The following is a 21,154-nucleotide window of genomic DNA, read 5'->3' as shown; positions in this document are numbered from 1 at the left end:
GGAGAAAAATAAAATCTGATGAAAGGCTTACATTAGCCAACTGCATTTACTGCAACATTCAAGGTATTACATCTTTTATCTTTACAAAACTTCCTTAAACTGAAGCTGAACCCTGACAAGACCGAGGTACTTTTGGTGGGAGACAAGAGGAGGCTGGGGGATGCTGACCTGGTGTTGAATGGGTTACGCCTACCCTTGAAAGACCAGGTCCACAGCCTGGGGGTCATTTTGGACTCCCAGCTGTCCATGGAGGCTCAGGTGTTAGCTGTGACCTGGACAGCGCTATATCAACTCCATCTGATACGGCGGCTGCACCCCTTCCTTCCCGACCATCTGCTCCCATCGGTAGTACATGCCCTGGTCTCCTCTCGTTTAGACTACTGTAATGCACTCTATGTGGGGTTACCCTTGAAGACGGTTCGGAAGCTGCAGCTGGTACAGAACGCGGCAGCTCGCCTGATTAAAGGCAGCTGCCGGCGAGATCACATCACTCCAGTGCTGAAGGAGTTGCACCGGTTACCAGTTGTTTTCCAGGCCAAATTCAAGGTGCTGGTTTTGACCTTTAAAACCCTATATGGTTCCGGCCCAGCCTATCTTAAGGAGCGCCTCCAGCAACACCAGACAGGCCGCTTAACAAGATCAGCCTCGGATGGCCTTCTCTCTGTCCCATCAGCCAGGACAGCTAGACTGGTAGGGATGAGGGAGCGGGCCTTTTCTGTGGTGGCCCCCACTCTGTGGAACTCTCTCCCTAGGGAACTCCGCCATGCTCCCTCTTTAATGAGCTTCCATCGTGCATTAAAAACATGGTTGTTCAGGCAGGCATTTGGGGTGGGTTAGGGTATTTTAGAAAATGTTTTTATTGTAGAATTTTATTGTTTTAAACTGTTTTATTGTACGCTGTATGTCGCCCAGACTGGCTGGGTGACCGGCCAGATGGGCGATTAATAAATTTAATAAATTTAATTAAAAAATTAAAAATTAAAATTAAACAAAGTGTTCTTGGAGTAAACTCCACAGCGGCCACTGTAACATCCTTGTTCTGGTCCATCGATGACTTGAATCTTTACTGTTTGCCAGTGAACACACATGACTCATGCCAACATAAGACCTGTCCATGGGAGAAGACAGGTGTAGGCAGATGAGTCTCTCCTTAGATCTAAGAGCGCTGTCACGCTTGATGGATGAGACCGAAGTCTCGTCCAGTTTGAGGGGCAGCTTGAATTGATTGTGAACTGCATGGCCACGCTTCAGAAGCATGCATGCCAGGCCAAGCGACAGGCACACACTTCTTGCCTTGGCTGTGCATCCCAACTTTGACTTATAGTGAAAACCGTTGTTATTCATGGAATCTGCGTGTCAAGAGCTTTCCCATGAGGTGTGTTTCATGAGAATCGGTCAATGGAAAGGCAGTCAAAAAGGGATGACGAACTAACTCCCGACTTTTAATTATATATATGATAGCCAAGAATTCATTCTCTTAGGCTACCAGAGGGTGCAATAGAGTGTTGTAAAGAAAGTAGCAGAAGGCTGACTAAAAGTTGCTATTGTTACAAAAACAAGATGGGATCAGCTTTTCATGAGAGACCAGGGATAGAACACAGGTGACTGGCAACAGATTGGCAAGGATTTCTGCCACCCAGTTGTTTAACAATAGCAGCAACAACTCCTCTCCCCACCCTAAATTATATGGCTGAAGTTAAGAAAGCTTGGAGGAACCAGAGGAGTGAATTTTTGTGTGTAGAAGGACTGCGAGCATCATGTTCTGGAGTCCAAATTCTTGGGCTCAGAATTCTTTTTCTTACTTTTGCACCTGGCTTGGCTTCATGAATCTTGGGATTCTAGTGAAAATAACAATAAAGTAAATCCTGCAAGCCCCAAATCTGCCCATCCCTGATCTAAGGGACGAGAGGTATTGCTTTCCATAAGCAACCAGGAGCTGTCATACAGATGAATTTTGGTAAAATATTGCAACTTGGCAATTAGCAGAACATATACGCGCCAATGATTTTAAGACAGCCAAGGATTGCTGTGCTGCTGCAGCTTCTATACACGTTTGTTTGTTTTTTAAAGAGTCAGAATGTTCCACTGTAAATTAGATGTATGCATCTAACTTCTCAAAATTGATCTTTTGCGTGAAGTTTGAAGATGTTGAGGGCAATGAATTCTGAAAATGTAACTTGCTTTCAAACACCTCCACAAAACGTCCTGGTTACTGCCCTTTACTTGCCTCCAGAACATCCTGAGGTTGCAACTGCACAAAATGTTTTTTAGTTTAAATCCCGCCTGCACAACTTGTCATCAAACTAGGCCAACGCAGCCCACAAGGGACTTGATCACCTGTTTTATTTTCCTGTCTCCCGAGACTGGAAAAACAGAAGTGTGCGTGCATGTGAAGGCAAGACTGTGTTTGTGTGCATGAACGTGTGGAAGACAGTGGGCTGGTGTGGCTGGTGTGTTTGGCTTGGTAGGGTCACATTTTGTATGGAAAACTGTTCAATTTTATGTTTCTTCCCAAGTTTAATGCCTGTTCTCACAGTTCATGAGATAAGAGCTTCCCTTTTGATCCTGGATTTTGACTTTTTCTCTTGCGACAAATCTCAATTTTTTTCTCTAACTGTTGCGATGTCCCTATTTGCTAACCATAGATATTTTATTTGCTACATTTACATCTTGCCTTTTTCCCCCATGGAGCTCAGTTGTATCCAGGTACTACCAGACCCAAACATTCAGGCTATGCCCAGAGTAGACTATCCTACTCAAAGTCAAACTACACATCAACTATATAGCATGAAGCTGTCCTCTCTTTGTTTTTACTTTAGAGTTAAGTGCCCACAGCTTCAATTCGGAACGGGGTCACAGCAGACCAGGAAGGGAGGATTAAACCTCTCTCCCACTGCTTCCTGAAATCTCTCCTCAGTCCCTGGTGCAACAAACAGGCATGAGTCAACTGACAGGAGAATTCCTCTAGCAATATAGTAAGTTTCAGATGCTTCATAAAACGATTCAGGACCAGGACAACGTGGAATATCTTTGCTGGTCCTAGGCACTCCCTCGTCCCCATCTGTTTGTTGTTGTTGTTCAGTCATTAAGTCGTGTCCAACTCTTCATGACCCCATGGACCATAGTACACCAGGCCTTCCTGTCCTCCGCTCTCTCCCCGAGTGTGCTCAAGTTCATATTCATTGCATTGGTGATGCTATCTAGCCATCTCATCCTCTGCTGTCCCCTTCTCCTTTTGCCTTCAATCTTTCCCAGCATCAGGGTCTTTTCCAGTGACTTTTCTCTTCACATTAGGTGGCCAAAATATTTCAGCTTCAGCTTCAGCATCTGTCCTTCCAATGAGCAGCCAGGGTTGATTTCCTTTAGGATAGACTGATTTGACCTCCTTGCAGTCCAGGGGACTCGTAAGAGTCTTCTCCAGCACCACAGTTCGAAAGCATCGATTCTTCGGCGCTCAGCCTTCCTTATAGTCCAGCTCTCACAGCCATACGTTGCTACTGGGAAAACCATAGCTTTGATTATATGGACCTTTGTTGGCAAGGTGATGCCTCTGCTTCTTACTATGCTGTCTAGGTTTGCCATAGCTTTCCTCCCAAGGAGCAAGCGTCTTTTAATTTCATGGCTACAGGCACCGTCTGTGGTGATCTTGGAGCACAAGAAAATACAATCTGTCCCTGCTTCCATTTCTTCCCCTTCTATATGCCAGGAAGTGATGGGGCCAGATGCCATGATCTTCGTTTTGTTAATGTTGAGTTTCAAACCAGCTTTTGCACTCTCCACTTTCACCCTCAACAAGACTGTTTAGATCCTCTTCGCTTTCTGCCTTTAGGGTGGTATCGTCTGCATATTGGAGGTTGTTGATAATTCTCCCAGCAATCTTAATTCCAACCTGTGATTCATCCAACCCGGCGTTTCTCATGATGTACTCTGCATATAAATTAAATAAACAGGGCGACAATATACAGCCTTGTCATACTCCTTTCCCAATTTTGAACCAATCTGTTGTTCCTTGTCCGGTTCTTACTGTTGCTTCTTGACCCTCGTACAGGTTTCTCAGGAGACAGGTAAGGTGGTCTGGTACTCCCATCTCTTTCAGAATTTGCCACAGTTTGTTGTGATCCATACAATCAAAGGCTTTAGCGTAGTCAATGACGCAGAAATGGATGTTTTTATGGAATTCTCTTGCTTTCTCCATGATCCAGCGAATGTTGGCGATTTGATCTCTAGTTCCTCTGCCTCTTTAAAACCCAGCTTGTACTTCTGGTAGTTCTTGGTTCACATACTGCTGAAGCCTAGCTTGTAGGATTTTGAGCATCACCTTGCTGGCATGTGAAATGAGTGCAATTGTATGGTAGTTTGAACATTCTTTGGCGTTGCTCTTCTTTGGAACTGGAATGTGAACAGACCTTTTCCAGTCTTGCGGCCACTGCTGAGTGTTCCAAATTTGTTGGCATATTGAGTGCAGCACTTTAACAGCATCATCTTTTCAGATTTTAAATAGCTCAGCTGGAATACTGTCATCTCCGCTAGCTTTGTTGTTACTAATGCTTCCTAAGGCCCACTTGACTTCACTCTCGAGGATGTCTGGCTCAAGTTCAGTGACCGCACTATCATGGCTGTCAGGGACATTAAGATCTTTCCTGTATAGTTCTTCTGTGTATTCTTCCCACCTCTTCTTAATCTCATCTGCTTCTGTTAGGTCCCTGCCTTCTTTGTCCTTTATCATGCCCATCTTTGCACAAAATGTTCCCTTGAGATCTCCGATTTTCTTGAAGAGATCTCTAGTCTTTCCCATTCTATTGTTTTCCTCGATTTCTTTGCATTGTTCATTTCAGAAGGCCTTCTTGTCTCTCCTTGCTATTCTCTGGAACTCTGCATTCAGTTGGATATATCTTCCCCTTTCTCCCTTGCTTTTCGCTTCCCTTCTTTCCTCAGCTACTTGTAAAGCCTCATCAGACAGCCACTTGGCTTTCTTGCATTTCTTTTTCTTTGGGATGGATTGAGTTGCTGCCTCCTGAACAATGTTACGGACCTCTGTCCATAGTTCCTCAGGCACTCTGTCTATCAGGTCTAATCCCTGAAATCTATTCCTCACCTCCACTGTATATTCATAAGGGATATGATTGAGGTCATACCTGAATGGTTTAGTGGTTTTCCCTACATTCTTCCATTTAAGCCGAAATTTTGCGATAAGAAGCTCATGATCTGAGCCACAGTCAGCTCCAGGTCTTGTTTTTACTGACTGTATAGAGCTTCTCCATCTTTGGCTGCAAAGGACATAATCAATCTGATTTTGAGATTGACCATCTGGTGGTGTCCATGTGTAGAGTTGCCTCTTGTGCTATTGGAAAAGAGTGTTTGCTATGATCAGCGTGTTCTCTTGGCAAAACTCTATTAGCCTTTGTCCTGCTTCATTTTGTACACCAAGGCCGTGCTTGCCTGTTATCCCGGTGATTTCTTGACTTCCTACTTTGGCATTCCAATCCCCTATGATGAAAAGGACCTCTTTTTTTTGGTGTTAGTTCTAGAAGGTGTTGTAGGTCTTCATAGAACCGATCAACCTCAGCTTCTTCGGCATCAATGGTTGGGGCATAGACTTGAATTACTGTGATGTTGAATGGTTTGCCTTGGATTCGTACTGAGATCATTCTATCATTTTTGAGATTGTACCCCAGTACTGCTTTTCCCACCCTTTTGTTGACTTTGAGTGCTACTCCATTTCTTCTAAGGGATTCTTGCCCATAGTAGTAGATATAATGGTCACCTGAATTAAATTCGCCCATGCTTGTCCATTTTAGTTCACTGATTCCCAAGATGTCGATGTTCAATCTTGCCATCTCATGTTTGACTACCTTCAGCTTACCTTGATTCATTGATCTTACATTCCAGGTTCCTAAACAATATTGTTCTTTACAGCATTGGATTTTCTTTTCACCACCAGACACATCCACAGCTGAGTGTCCTTTCGGCTTTGGCCCAGCCACTTCACTCTTTCCGGAGCTACTTGGAAATACCCTCTGCTCTTCCCCAGTAGTATATTGGACACCTTCCGACCTGAGGGGCTCATCTTCCGGCATCCTATCTTTTAGCCTTGTGATACGTTCCATGGGGTTTTCTTGGCAAGAATACTGGAGTGGGTTGCCATTCCCTTCTCCAGTGGATCACATTTTGTCAGAACTCTCTGCCATGACCTGTCTGTCTTGGGTGGCCCTGCATGGCATAGCTTATGGCTTCACTGAGTTATGCAAGCCCCTTCGCCATAACAAGGCAGTGATCCATGAGGTCCCCATCTGGACTTGGGCCTTAAAGACCAAGGAAAAGTGTGGGTGTATGGCAGGTAAGTTGTAAGCAAGCACAATTTGTGACATTGCACACCATCATTTCTGGTCATGGGGCACATCTGTTAAGGCATCGGCCTAAGTTTCCGATTTCCTGGCCTTGTGGAGTTTGAGCCAACATGAGATAATTCTAGTCTTAAACTGACAGACTTTTTTTTATCACTGAATTGTTATGTGTTTTGTGCAATATGATTATACCATTATGTGTCATAATGAATAAAATGTAAAAAATATTTTAAAATATTTTAATAAAGACTTCCACTGGACAAGTCAAAACAGGAAGTACTTAGCGTAAACTCAGTTCTCCCTCCCACCCCAGGACATCTTTTAATTTCTCCTCTGTCCAAAAGAGAACAGGCCCATTGCTGCAGCATTTTAACCTTATAAACCTGTAAATATAAACAAATGCAAACATAACATTAAAGAATCGCAACTAAGTTTTATATATGAAATCTACATGCATCACCTCATAACTTAAATGAATAACATTTATTTATTACATTTTTATACCACCCAATAGCTGAAGAACTGAGACACAAACCCTTATGTATACCTGTGCTTAGGAACGGTCAGTGAATTTGTTTGCTCCACATTTTGAAGCAAACAGACCTGAGCCACACCTCTAGGACCAATGTATGGATCAGAACACAGTTATTCTCTGGATTTCACAAGTCCCAAACTTCTGCTATGTTTTATTCAACTAATTACTTTTGTGAGGTGGTCCGAGGGATGCCCTTATCTTTTTCATGTCTTTTTCTTTAAACAAACATGAACAGTTAAATAACCACTCCAAGTGGTCAGAATGTGCAGCTTCCACGTGTTGAAAATGGGGCTACAAAGGCTCCTGGGAGCAAAGGGAAGCGATGACCTGCTGTCCCTCCCAGGGTCACTGTATAGGAATACAGTGATGGCTGTCCCCACGGATAATCCCATGCAATGGCACTGGAACGTACAGGTTGCTCCTGTCTCTGTAGGTGCTGCTACCCCAAACAAATTACATATAAAAACTACTAGCCACCTGATTCTTCCTGATGACAAGTGAGGTTTTAAAAAAATATCACACACAAGAAGCTGGGCCTCACTTGTGCGCAAGGTAACATGTGCCAGGAAGAACCACGTGGGCAGAGGTCTTTGCGCATGCCCCGACTAACACGGGATGAACAGCAGAGGGTTCCAGAACAGGTAGGTGCATAAGAGGGGGTCTCATCGCCCAAATGCTTGTAGGGAGAGAAATGGCAGCTCCTTTTCTTGCAACCCCACAAGTCCTGTCAGTATTTCACTTGTCTACATTTTGCTGTTTCTTCTTCATCTTCTTCACTTGTGCTTTTGACATGGCGCTCAGTGCAGACTGGGATTGCTCCCCCGTATGATCAGACACGAGTAGTTTTCCAGACTGGGTTGGGTATCTCGTCTTCATAAGGTTCTTAAATACTGGCTGCGAGAGCAAGCGTTTCAGATGCTTCTTCATCCCCTTCAGCATCTTCTGTTTCTCACTCTCTTCTTGCTCGCTGGGCCGGCCTCCTGCAGACACATACAGAAAGACAGCACAAAACATCAAAAGGAGCGGCAAGGTTTTATTGCCTAGGCAACATTCTCAGTTACCTAGAATATCTAAGATTTCCAGTGCAAGCACCTGGTGGGTATTCTGCAAGAATGTCCTTGGTTCAATTCCCTACATCTCTTGTGAAAAAGAGTCTCAGGGCTGGATCAAATGTTACTTCTGAGCACTTCCCTCCCTCAAGTAGGGGAGGTCCTTAACTCACTAGTAGACCACATGCTTTGTATGCAGAAGGTCTTGCTTCAGCCCCAGCATCTCCAGTTACAAGGATCTTGGGTGACCGGGCTGGGAAAGCCCACTGTCCAATACCTTAAGGAGTTGCTGCCAGACAGAGTAGACAATACTGGGCTAGATGGACAAAGAGTTGGACTCGGATCAGACAACACGATAACCCACACTCAAGGGTTGATTGTGGGTTGCTGCTGAAATGTGGGTCATTGTGTTGTCGGAACCCAGCTGTGCTAACAAACCATGCTTTGTTAACCATGAAAACCCATGAAGAGCACCCATTTTTTGGGGGGGGGTTGTGAACTGTGGGTTGTTCGTGGTTAACAAACCATGGTTTGTTTGTGTGGCTGGGTTCAGACAACACAATAACCCATGTTTCAACAACCAACATTTTAACAACAACCCACATTCAACCCATACTCAACCTTTGAATGTCAGTTATCATCTGAATCCAGCCCGTGCCTGGGTTCAGACAACATGCAAAGCTATCTTGTTAATTAGCCATAGTGTATTGGTTGTTCGTAGAACTACCCACGGCACACCTGACAGACAACTGGGCTAGCTGTGGCTTGTTCTCCCACTCCTTCCTCCAGCCAGCTTTGGCATGTATCCCAGGTGCCTTTGCGGCAGAACCCGACTTGTCTCCTCGTTCCAGCCCCCTCCCACTCCAATCGCTACCCCTTTTCATTTGCCACTTTTCCCCAATGCTTTGGGAGTATGCAGATTGAGTTGTCATTATCATCATCATCATCTTGTTCTTTCACAAGAGCACACTTTCACCTGTTCAATTAAGTGTAGTCTTGCCATGTCAATTTCCTTGTATGTTGCAGCTGTGAAAGGAAGCACCAAAGTGGAGTAAGTAACACACAAGGAAATTGACAAGGCGAGTGCGCAGATAGGCTAATTTGCGCACTGGCCAAATAATACTAAGGAAGAGGAGAAACCCATTTGTGCAAATGAGAAGCATAGAAAAGGGAAAACATGTGAGACCAGCAGGTGCATCAAAAGGGGGCGGGGGACAATATCTCCCACCTGGCGATGAAATCCTCTCACTATTAAATGTTGAACGCACACTTGTCAGTGTCCTCCTCCCGTTCAACACTTCCCCAAGTCTCCAGCAAGTCCAGAAAGGGGGAATATTGGCTCCCACCGACCCTGAAGCACAGTAACTGCAGCAGTATCTGCTCTGAGAAGGAGCCACAAAAGGGGGGGGGGGAATGCAGTATCTATTTGCATAATCCCAAAGCCCCGAAAAATTTAAAAACCAGGTGGCAAACAAATGACAGTCCCTCCCAAGTGCCATTTGGGCATTAGCGGAGGGGAAGTCACTGGCGAGATTGCAAAAAGTGGCATGAACTATCTTGCTGCTCCTGCCAAGTGGCTCTGTAGCTGATCCTGGCAGCCCACAATAAAATCACTCTGTCGGCTTTGGACGATACGACAACCCACCATGGGTATGAACAAATTTAAATGAAGCCATGGGTTCTCAGGGTGGCTTGCTCGAGAAAAATAAGCCACCCTGTGGAAAACGCACCAGGTTCGGACACCATGGCTGGATTGTTGTGTTGCGCAAACCCAAGGGATACAAGGCAGCAGGATGTGAGAACGTATGGGACAGAATCACACGAGCCAGGAGCCCCCAGATTTCAAGTGCAACCACTTCCATTTCTGGAGTTCCAAGAAGCATACTGCAGTTGCTATGTGCGCTCTGCTTGTACCTTACAGTCCATTCCTTCGGGAAGCATTCGGAGATGAGACTGCCTGCCTGTATTCTAAGGTGAAATTTGTATCAAGTGCTTTTTCTGGATGCCTAAACTGTGCCCTAAGTTTAGCACATGTCTAAACTGGCACTAAGTAGTAACCACTGTTGCTGAGTTTGTGTGAGTTTGTGTGAGTTTGTGGCTTAGGGCCCCCCCCCCCCCCCACACACAACCCCAAATATATACACACGGTTATTTTGGCAAAAAATGTATTTTAGACAAAGACAGAAACCATGACCAGAACTCTGAGATGCATGGGTGCACCATTCCTCTTTTCAGCCAGGAGATGTTCCTTATTGCACCTTTGTGCACCACGCAGATAACTTCAGCTATTGTGCGGTTTAGAAATGTAATAAATAAATAAATGAATAAATTCTTGGATGGCTCCTCCCACCGAAGCCCACACACTCTCCTACTTGCCTATTAGCTCATCATCATCCAGATCCAGTTCAAGTGCTTCTGCAGCTTGCTGGAGCCAAGAGTTATGGTGTTTTGCTCGGCTGTTGAAATATTCCACCTTCTCAATCTGCCTCGCCAAATTCACCCGCTCCTGCAAGAAAGCACAATGGCCAGAAGTTGTTGGTTTTTTTGGTGTGCCACACAGAGTCAGAATTTGGGCACTCAAAACAGCACATGCAGAAACACAGTCCTAAAGTCTACTAGACACAGTCTGAAATAGTAGCATGAGTGGCCAGCAAGGCACGTACAATTCTGGTACATTTTTTGCACTATTTTAAGAGGTACCAAAGTCCTATGCACTGCACAGGCTTCGCTGATCCCATTCTTGCAATGATCTACATTGTGAATAAAGACAGCTGGATGGAGGTCTGGTATAAGTTGCAAGTATAGTCAGATCGCATGCGACAGGTCTTTAGTAAACTGCTTTGAGCATATACAAATGGGGGGGGGGAAGGGAGCCAACTCTTTCAATACAGAACAGCTTTCCTTCTTAGTCACCTGAAAACAATTCCTTATTTTCCGTATGCAAATAAGGATGTACAAGTGATGTACAAGCTGATGTACAAGTCTGCCTTAAATAGTTTGGGCCCAGCATGCTCATCCAAGAGAATCCTGTGGATTTAATTATTTCTTATTTTTTGTGGTTTAAATGGGCTTTTGTTTAATTATGTCATCATCATTTACCACTATTTTTTTTTTTGCAAGTTACAGCTGTTTAGTCTAACCCTGAACATTTGGAATGGGGACAAGCTATCACTTCAAAACAGACATAAATTTAAAAAAAAACAGGCCCTGCTTCGAATTACTTAGCGTTTTAAACAGAGACAGTTTTCAGAGAAACAGGAGGTGGACTTGATCAAGGCTATGTATTAGGATGGTAGCAGAGATGGGAAGAGAAGCTCTGAGCGCTCCATCGTTAAACCTTTTGCCACTGTACAAACTGCTACCTGTGCTGCAATGCGAAGGAGATTATACTTTAAAAAAAAAATTAAGTCAGAGGCATCAGATCAATTCATAAAGCCTTTTGCCCTTGCTGTTCAAGGTATGTATTAAACAGTCCTGCTACATGAGCATTTTAGATGAATATAAGATGTGCCTATGTACCAGACATTAACAGCTTACAGCAGATGTGCAGAACTCCCAGCCCACAGGTCTAATCTGGCCTGCAGAGAGGGCCGGCCCTGGGATAAATACTGCTCTGGGCGAGGAGTGTTTTTGGTGCTCCCCACCCCCGTAATCAATTATGCAGGGCCACCCAGAGGATTTATGGGGCCTGGTGCATGTGTGATGTCCACTGAGAATGACATCGCTCAAAACCTCAATCTCCCAGCCACTGTGATGCAGTTTGCACAAACCACAGTTCGAAAAGCCACAGTCTGAGCAGAGGCAGTGCACTATGCAACACAGCAGAATTATCACAAGTTTTACTTACATTTTTTTATTTTGTATCTTTTGGTAAGCTTTCTTTATTTTACAATATCCATTACTTTTTATCTTTAAAAATAATAAAGAAAAGTTATAAATAAAAAAGGTATCCAGCTGACCTCAACAGCTCTATTTTATTATTATTCATATAGCGCTTCTAGTGTTTACAGCATTGGACAAGCTAAGTGCTCGGTAACGTTGCCTCAGAGTAAAGCTGTGTTCCACTGGTTTTTACAGAGCGCAACTGACGTCAAAGTGGAAACTGAAAAAGGAACATACTTTAAAGCTAATTAAAGGAAGATCATTTCTGTGGTTAGTGCCCAAACAGCCTGTGGAACCTTGAAAGAAAGGCTACAGGCACTTGCTTTTTGCCGCCTGAGCTCACTGCAGACAGTACATTAAAAAAACACAGCCACTAAGCTCAGCTTGGCGCCCCCCTGAGATCACACCTAACAGTAGAGAGGTGGCTGGCTAGGGATCTGGGCGGCACTGAGCAGCCACGATTCTCAGCACCAGCCAGGTCTTCCTTTGCACACCGCTTGCCACACCACTGATGGCGGACAGCGAGTGGCCTGCAGAGGAGGCACCCAGCGCCACCCATGCTGGAAGATGCCTCTCCGCAGCATCGAGGAAGTAAAAATGGGCAGAGTGATGACCTGGGCAGAGTGATGACCTGGGCGGAGTACGGCAAGGCCACGCTCCCTGACATCATCTGGCCCGCAGCAGGCCTGGTGGAGGGCAATTCAACCCCCTACTGAAGATTGGTTCTGCACCCCTGGCTTACAGGATACACTCCCCAAAAGGGACCATGCAAGGCTGTATATTGAACACGCTGATTTATCTACCCCTGTAGCCCACGAAAAGAGATTAATTAAAGCAGTAGAAATGAAAGCAGAGTAATGAGTGACTGGAAATTCTTAAGAAGCCCAAGAAAGGAAAAACTACCCTTGGAAATCATTCACTACCCACAATCAACTGCTTAAAACTAAGCTAATTAAAAACAGCTTTAATTTTAATGGCTCCACATAACTCCTGCTCCCCTCTGCTTGTCTCTTTCAGGCTAGCATCTGCATAATGCATTACTTTCTGGTCTTGTGGCTCTGGCTGCCAAGATGAGATGAGCACTGAAATAGCTGAACCCCTGCTCTCCTGGAGCGCGGTAGCCCTGATCCAGCATAATGAGATAAGGGCTGGATGTGCCCGATCTCGTCTGATCTCGTAAGCTAAGCAGGGTCAGCCCTGGTTAGTACTTGGATGGGAGTCTGTCTGGGAAACAGGCTTCCTGCATTGAGCGGGGGGTTGGACTCGATGGTCTTGTGTAGGCCCCTTCCAACCCTATGTTTCTATTCTATTCGATGCGATGCGATTCGATTGGAAGTCAAGAGGAGCACCTCTCTGAATGCCAGTTGTTGGGGAATTACGACAGTGGGAGGGTGTTATTGCACTCATATCCTGCTTCCCATGGACATCTAGTTGGCCACTGTGGAAAACAGGATGCTGGACTTGTTAGGGCTTTGACCTGATCCAGCAGGGTTCTTATGTTTGATGAAAGGCCTGAACCAACCTCTGATAGATCAAAAGCATGGCCAGATATCGCCTCCCCATGTTGTACTGGCCACACGAACATGCTCATTTCTTATAGAGGTGGGAAACTGCATGGACAAAGAGTTCACCTTCAGGATGTCCAGACTGAGGTCAAAGTTACTACATTTATCAGTGGTACATCTAGGCTGGGTCTACTACAGAGTTCTAAAGTCACCAAGTTTTAGCTGAGTTAGAATTACTCCAACAGCAGCACAACACAAGAAGAGCCATGCTGGATCAGACCAAGGGTCCATCCAGTCCAGCATTCTGTTCACATCGCGGCCGAGCAGCTGCCCACGGGAAACCCACAAGCAGGACAGGAGTGCAACCACACCCTCCAGCCCACTTTCCCCAGCAACTGGTGTACACAGACAAACTGCCTGTGATACTGGAGATAGAATACAGCTACCATGACTAGTAGCCACAAGCAGAAGCGAGAAGCAAAGGGCAGTCTGTGATAATACGGGAAAGCACCACGTCCCACAAAGGATGCCTCTGCACCACGAAGTACCTCATCCTCAACCTCTTCTTTATCCTTGGAAATCTCCTCCTCAGCTACGGCTTACGGACAACCCCCATCCTTTCCTATGAAAAGGATGAAATTAACTCAGGAAAAAGGAGGTTTTAGGAAATGATTACAAAATGGGTTCTTTGGGTTTTCCTGAGCTCCTTGGAGGAAGGACAGGATTAAAAAAAAATTATAAATAAAGTTCTTTGTTTGACTTTACCCTCTAAAGTTCCCAGAGCATCTTGAAGTCTATAGGAAGCTTTACAAAAAAAGACCCTCCTAAAAGCCACGGGGAGCTCATCACAGGAAGCAGTCATGAGAACCACTAAAACATTTCACACACACGCATTCTCTGATCAGGTTCCCAAACCAGGTGTCAAAAATTATCCTTTGTTCTGAAACCTTGAGTAACGGTGAGAAGTGCTCACACTTAAAAAACCAAAACACAGTTTCAGAAGAAAGGTACATTTTACCTTGATTGCTGTCATGCACTTCGTTTCCACAGGGAAAAAAGGGAGCTCTTCGTTCTTCTCCAACGTCTTATAAATCCTTTTAAAATTCATCATGTCGTTTGGGCCATTCAGCAGCAGGCTCAAGCCCTCATTGGCCGCTCTGGCAGTCCTGCCACTTCTGTGCACGTAAATCTCAGAGGTACGCGGAACCTGCAATGGCACCAGAGATGAAACACTTCCGTGGGGACGGGGCAGAGCACAGAAAGAGAGAACAGCCTGTGACCATGCTCAGCAAACACCCCTGGTTCCCATGTCACAGTAAGCTAGAACTGCTTTGAGTTCTGGCTTACCATGAATGAGCAAGCACATTCGGCCTCTGCTCGGCTCCTCCTGCCAGCAGGACCAGCTAAACGAGCCAGGGGCTACCCATCCGTGGTTGGTTTTGTGTGATGCCCAGGCTGGGAACTCTGGCTTGTTCCTCTCCTAACAAGCCAGGATCATAAGCCAGGCTCACGTTTAGCTGCTCCCGCTGGCAGGAAGAGCCAGGCAAGAATAATAAAAAAATGTGCACCAGCACGCTGGCTCATTCACATTAAGTTAGAACGACATTTTTTTTTTGGCTTGCCATGTGCAAGTACAGGAAGAGTCACAGAATTTGAAACCGCGGCAGGCCCTGGGGAGCCGGGTTCCCGAAGCCAAGGGCAACCAGCTGTCAGCTCATGTGGGCTGGAGGCAGGCACAGGTTCCAAAATAGGTGGGGATCATATCCCAGAGCAGCACTCATGGATAAGGAGTGGGAACTTTGGTAGCATTTTTACACAGGAGATGGGTTGCTTGGACTGAGCTGCAAGTTCTGAGGTTAGGGCTTTATAGAGCCTGGTAGATCAGGACTGGCCCTTGGAGGTCAGCTGACTGAATGCTAAGACAGCAGGCTGGTATTGCAGTCTAGATGGCATCTACAAAAGCACAGTGCTCAATCCACCAGGCTTGCGGTGGAAATGCAGCCTGTGTGTCACAGTAGGTAGGGAGTCAAAGCCTGACCCTCCTTCAACATCCCCGGCAACACCTTGCAGACTGGCTGCAGAACTCAGTGATGCAGGAATCCTGGCTTTCATTTATCAAAAAGGCAAGTTTCTAACACAAGTCCAGGAATAAAAAGGGCTCTGTGAGATGTCAGTAGGAAGGAGATGGGCAGGGTAAGGGTGCTTTAGAGTCTGGAAGCCTGCAAGCCAGAGAGCTAAGGGGGCATTAGGTTGACAGGTCTCTCTCCTGAAAATGCCTCTACTTTTAGGAAATGCATACAGAGAGAAAACTCCCATCAGGTGCAGCTCCTTCTGTCACTGCAAAATGGTGGCAGGACAAGCCACGTCTAATTAAAAAAAATGTATGTTCTATGCAAATCCTACAAATGTTAAGGGTCTTCTCAAGGTGTGAACCTGAAAACAGGAGCAGTGAGGAGTGAAGATGAATTTCAAGCTGATCTGAACTAATCAGCCAAATCCAAGATCAGAGGGAGCCATGCGACACAAACTCTGGACAAGGGTGGGCCGGGATAAATCCAGTCAGGCTGCATTTTATTTATTTATTTAAAACATTTATATCCTATCCTATATCATTAGGATCTCAGGGCAGCGTACAGATAAAGTCAATTTAAACAGTATAAAACAATAAATAATTTAAACAGCTAAAAACCTATTAAACATTAAACAAGCTAATACCAATTTAAAATCTAAAACAATAAAACAGTGAAAACAGTATGCTACATCAGGGAGTGCATTTAGCCCTCAAGGGCTTTGGTAAAGAGCCATGTTTTAGCTTGGCACTGAAATGAAACCAATGTCTTCGCCAATTGGCCCCCCCCAATCCCCCCCGCTCCAGCATATTTCAGTCTGAGCTATTCCTGCCATTAACTAAGCCTGGGAAGAGGCCTTTCAACCTTTTAGAATGGGGACGAACCTGCACAACAGTCGGGAAAGCACCAATCGATTGTTGGGGGAAGGCAAGGAGGTGTGGCCATCTGAGAAACCCCAGAGGACCAAATTGGGACCCCAGGAAGGCCAGATTTGCCCCCTGGGCCTGGGGTTCCCCAGCCAGGCCACAATGGTGGCTTTTGGAGTCCAATTCAATACGAAACCCACCTTGCTTTTGAAACCATTCATGTTATTCACATAACTTGCGAGCAGAGAATAGGAGTACGCAGTGGAGGCTGGTGGCTCTGAAGTCAGCGGGGTGGTGAATCTGCTCCGGGTTTCAGTCAGAGCCAGTCAGAACCAAGAGTTCTGACTGGTTCTGACTGAAACCTGGAGTAGATGCACCACCCCTCTGACTTCAGAGTCACCAGCTTCCACTGGGGCTACGTATTGTTTATCTACCTGGTAATGTATGACATGCTGCACGTGAGGAATGTCGAGACCCCGAGCGGCAACATCTGTTGTCAAGAGGGCGCAGCTGAAATGGCAGAGGAGGGGACAACGGTTATTAAGCAATGCTCCAAATACTGCCCCAAATGCATCAAAACTGAATCGATGGTACCAGATGGCCAGACACTTTAGACACCAGCAAAATAACGTTTGTAATATGTCACAGCTATAATGAAGAAAAAGAGGGGCAAAAAGAAGATAACCTATCCACATATTACAGTGCCATATTTTGCCTCTAAACCCTGCCATACATCTGGAATCATAACTGATCCCAATGGGATATCTTAACGATATATATAAAAAAAGTTCTGCATACACATAGCCTTTTACCCTAGCCTCTTTCAGTTCATATTCCATTTTTTCCCTTACAATGCAGATTGTTCTGTGGTGTTTCAGCCCCCACCATGGCGTGCGTGCATATATATATTTGTTGTTGTTAATGTCAAGGTTCTGCTGAAAGGGCACTGAGGTCAGTGAAATCCAAGCTGGTTCGGGGATTGTTTTTCAGATTTCCCCCTCCCACTGATCTCCAATGGAGGGAAAATAAGTACACCAGCTCCAAGGCTTTTCTCCCGCTTCTGGGGGGCTGTCAGGGGGACAGAAGAGCTTTGGATTCAGCAGATCCAAAGCCTCGCCTGATCCGCCTCTGGAATGCTATGAGCACCTGAGACTGAGAGCGGAGCTGCAATACCAGTATGGTGTAGTGGTTGAAGTGTTGGGCTAGGACTGGGGAGACCCGGGTTCAAATCCATGAAGCTCACAGGATGACTTTGGGCCAATCACTGACCCTCAGCCTAACCTACCTCACAGGGTTGTTGTGAGGATAAAATAGAGGGGAAGATCATGTACACCACCTTGGGCTCCTTGAAGAGAAGGGCAGTATATAAATGTAACAAATAAATAAATATACAAACCTATAGTGTGACCACACTTGGTATACTGCATAGAGTTCTAATGAACACATCTATCCATCCCAGCCTGGTACCTCCCAGATGTGGTTGACTGAAACTCCTTTTATTATTATCATTATTACTATTACTACTACTACTATTATTAGCAGCAGCATGGTCTTTGGGAGCTGCAGCCCCACACATCTGGGGGGCAAACATTATGGAGAAAAATGGAGAAGAGGATTGCATATGCTGCCTTGGGCTCCTTGGAGGAAAAGGTGGGACAGAAATGTAACAAAATGAATGAATAAATAAAGGTGGTGGAGGTTTTGGGCTTGCAACAGGGAGGCTTCCCTGGGTGAACCCCCTTCTCTGCCACAGACCTCCCTCTCCGCAGGCAGAGAGGGAAATCTGCACTGTCTTTTAACTCTGCAACACCCTTCCAGGGACCATAGGATTTGCAGCCTAGCTGCTTTAAGCTGATGTAAATACACTGGTTATGATAAGTGTTAACAATTCAGCATTTTTATTCACACTGCCAGGACGTTTTGAGTTCAGAGGGAAAATACATGAGTAAGTTCTCCGGGCTCGTTACAGACCCTTGTAAAGGTGTAGCCCCAAATTGTAAACAATAATCTTTACTAAATCCCAATAATTGGAGTCATTGTAAAATGGATCTTCTTTTTTGTGGGTAAGCCATGACTTAATTCCAACCCAACATCAGGTTGGTAGAGTGCTTTTGACACCCTAAGGAAAGTTAAAGAGAAAAAGAAAGAGCTGACTAAAGCATTACGGTCAAGTGATGACAGCAGGAGTTTCAAATGCAGCAATGCTGTGCCCGGCTCACGTCCCCGCTGTCAACATGTTGACAGCGCAAATGAGATGTGCGTTACAGATTCTTCAAGGATGCACCGACACAAAGTAAACGACTAATGCAAATACCCCTTAAGTTACAAGTTTGCATGTTCAGGCCAAAAACATCACCACTGCGTATAAACTTGAGGAATTACAGCAGTGTACACCTCTATCATGTTGCCCCCTGCTCGCCCTTTTTCTGAGCTAAGCAGTCCCAGATACTGGGACTGTTCGCACGGCATGACAGCCCACCATGGGCAATTTAACCCATGGTGAAGCTGCAGCGCATGTGGCCGCCATTTTGAATACGCAGCTCCAGCTCAGGGGCTGTCATGTCATGTAAACCCAGTGAGTGTGAGTTAAACATATGCAGTTTGTTGCCCGTGGGCATCACAGCTAGTCAGGATTAAATCACCCATGACGAGCGGCAGTGTGTCGTCCAAACCCAGCCATAGGAAGCTTTCCCATATAGGGGAGCTGCTCCAGCCTCTTCATCGTTTTGGTTTTCCTTTTCTGCACCTTTTCCTACTCTACAGTATCCTTTTTCAGGTGCAGTGCTCAGAACTCTACACTGCATTCCAAATATAAAGATTTGTATAGGGCAGTATGAGATTATCAGCTTAATTTTCAATTCTTTCCCTAATTATGCCCAACTTGGAATTTGCCTTTTTCACAGCAGCCACATGCTGAGTCGGCATTTTCATCGAGCTGTCCACGACAACCCCAAGATGTCTTTCTTAGTCAGGCACCTTCAGCTCAGACCCCATCAGCATATATTTGTGAAATTAGGATTTTTTGCCTTAGCATGCATTGCTTTACACTTGCTTACCCTGAACAGAAATTGCCATTTTAATGGCATCTTTACGTCTCCTTTCCCACTTAACCTATTATTATTGTTGTAAGCTGCCTCATGGGCCTACATGGCAAAAAGGCAGGATACAGATGGAAACTACCACACTATGTAACGATTACTGATGAAACATCGCTCTGCCTGTGAGAGTAGCCTCAATATCAACCCAGCTGTTGTTGCAACTGACACAGTTTGCTTCCTTTTCCACCCAAAGCAGCTGTGCTACATTATATTAGGGGTCAGTGACTAGGAGACCCGGGCCCAAATCCAGCCTCACTGAGAGATGCTGCCTGGCTCTCCAACAAATAACTCATAGGTGGAAAAAATGTGGGGAAAACTTCCTATCTGGTAAAGGAACATAGAAGAATGCTGCATTAAAGGAGAAGGTTGAGACACAGGCCTTCCAGCCCACATCCCATTCTCCAATCTGTCCCCAGGAAAGCTAGGTGTTTTCTGAGACTGTACATAGTGTATTGCTATACATTATGTTCTTGGCTCTTGCTTCATCTGCACTGGCTTCCAGTTTGTTCCCGGGAGCAATCTGAAGTTCTGCTTCTTGCCTATAAAGCCCTCAATGGCATGGAGCCAGGATATTTGAAGGACCGCCCCCCTCCCCTCTCATCCTGCCTGCCTACTATGCTAAACATCAGAGGCCTTGCTCTGGGCCACACCCCGCTGGAGATACAGCTGGTTGGAGCATAAGACAGGGCCTTCTCTACTGTGGCACCAAGGCCATGGAACCCTGTACTTGAGAGGTTTGACTGGTTCCCTCCCTTTTACGTTTTAAGCTATTGAAAATGTGTGTGTGTGTGTGTTTTAATTTTGACCTAGCTTTTTTGTCTGTGAGAATTTTCTGTGCCTCCTGGGTGATTACGCTGCAGTGTTTTACTCTGCAGCATATTTCTGGTTTTGATTGCATTTTGGTGGTTTCATGTGGGCCGTTTTGTGGGGACAAAAAAAAGCAGAATACAAATAACGGTGTAAATCAAATAAATATATACATAAACTGACCTGTTGCGTTCAGCGAACCTCTCCAGGTTTTTTAACCTTTGTTTCTGGTGCATGTTTGCATGAAGAGGCAGAGGGTTGCAGTCCAATATAGTCAGGAGGGCAGTGAGCCGTTTGATGCAATCTATGCTGTTTGCAAAAACCATGGTTCTGCCTGGGTACTGAAGCAGAAAGTAATAGAGGTAATAGTCTTTCTCTTCCGTATCACAGTGGATTCTGGTCTCCGTGAGAGTTTCTACAGTGGCTTCTTTTCTCGTCAAGTCTATCACTTTGGGCTTGCTCTTGATGCCCACTTTTTGCATCAGCATTTCCAGCTTGGTCTTTTTGTCTATTCTGGTGGCATTCTTCTTCTGGAGAACTCTAGTGGGAGCTTGATGGATCAAAGTCAGGGTGGCAGAGAAGACAAACGTCTGGCGTTTTGGGTTATACTGAGAATCGCTCAACATTTCCAGCAACTGAGAAAGCTCTAAGAAATGTCCCCTCTCCACCATCCGGTCTGCTTCGTCGATCACCAGGCACCTGTCGGGCAGAAGCAAGAGACAGTTTGAGGGGTTTTATTCAAGATCTGTGGAAATCTGACACGCTTCACAAGAGCCACTCCTGCTACAGCAAACAAAAAGGACAACAGCCTTGATAGGTCTTTGGTCTGATGCAGCGGGGTTTTCTGACGTTTTGCCACTGATGGCAGATGCCACACATGCCCCTTAAAAGACTCTAAAGCGGCACAGGCCCTTCAGATTGGTGAGGTGCATTCAGTGGTGTAGTGGTGAATTTTGATGTACAGGCACTCTTCATGACAGTTCCCAGAGCCACGCCCCT

At 45.5% G+C, this 21,154-nt stretch overlaps 1 protein-coding gene across 6 annotated transcripts in view; it reads right to left on the bottom strand.

Moving 5' to 3' along the window:
• Nucleotides 1–6,502: 6,502 nt before the first annotated feature.
• The window catches only part of LOC146357087 (ATP-dependent RNA helicase DDX24-like), a 44,234-nt gene continuing 29,582 nt past the window's right edge, over nt 6,503–21,154 (bottom strand). For 5 of the 6 annotated variants that reach the window (XM_084840097.1, XM_084840075.1, XM_084840086.1 and 2 more), the window contains 5 exons: nt 20,339–20,854; nt 16,685–16,760; nt 14,334–14,522; nt 10,305–10,434; nt 6,503–7,859 (listed from right to left, as the gene is read on the bottom strand). In XM_084840097.1, the coding sequence (XP_084696223.1) occupies nt 7,615–7,859; nt 10,305–10,434; nt 14,334–14,522; nt 16,685–16,760; nt 20,339–20,854 (1,156 nt within the window). In that variant the 3' untranslated portion in view covers nt 6,503–7,614. Of the gene's footprint in view, nt 7,860–8,904; nt 8,955–10,304; nt 10,435–14,333; nt 14,523–16,684; nt 16,761–20,338; nt 20,855–21,154 lie in introns of all 6 variants that reach the window. The other variant, XM_084840129.1, reaches the window with a different exon arrangement.

Source organism: Heloderma suspectum, chromosome 1 (assembly GCF_057233095.1).
Source record: "Heloderma suspectum isolate Gila_16-S chromosome 1, 16-S_ref, whole genome shotgun sequence".
Classification (NCBI taxonomy): Eukaryota; Metazoa; Chordata; class Lepidosauria; order Squamata; family Helodermatidae; genus Heloderma; species Heloderma suspectum.
Note: the sequence above shows the minus strand (reverse complement) of the source record. Positions and strands in the feature narration are given on the sequence as shown.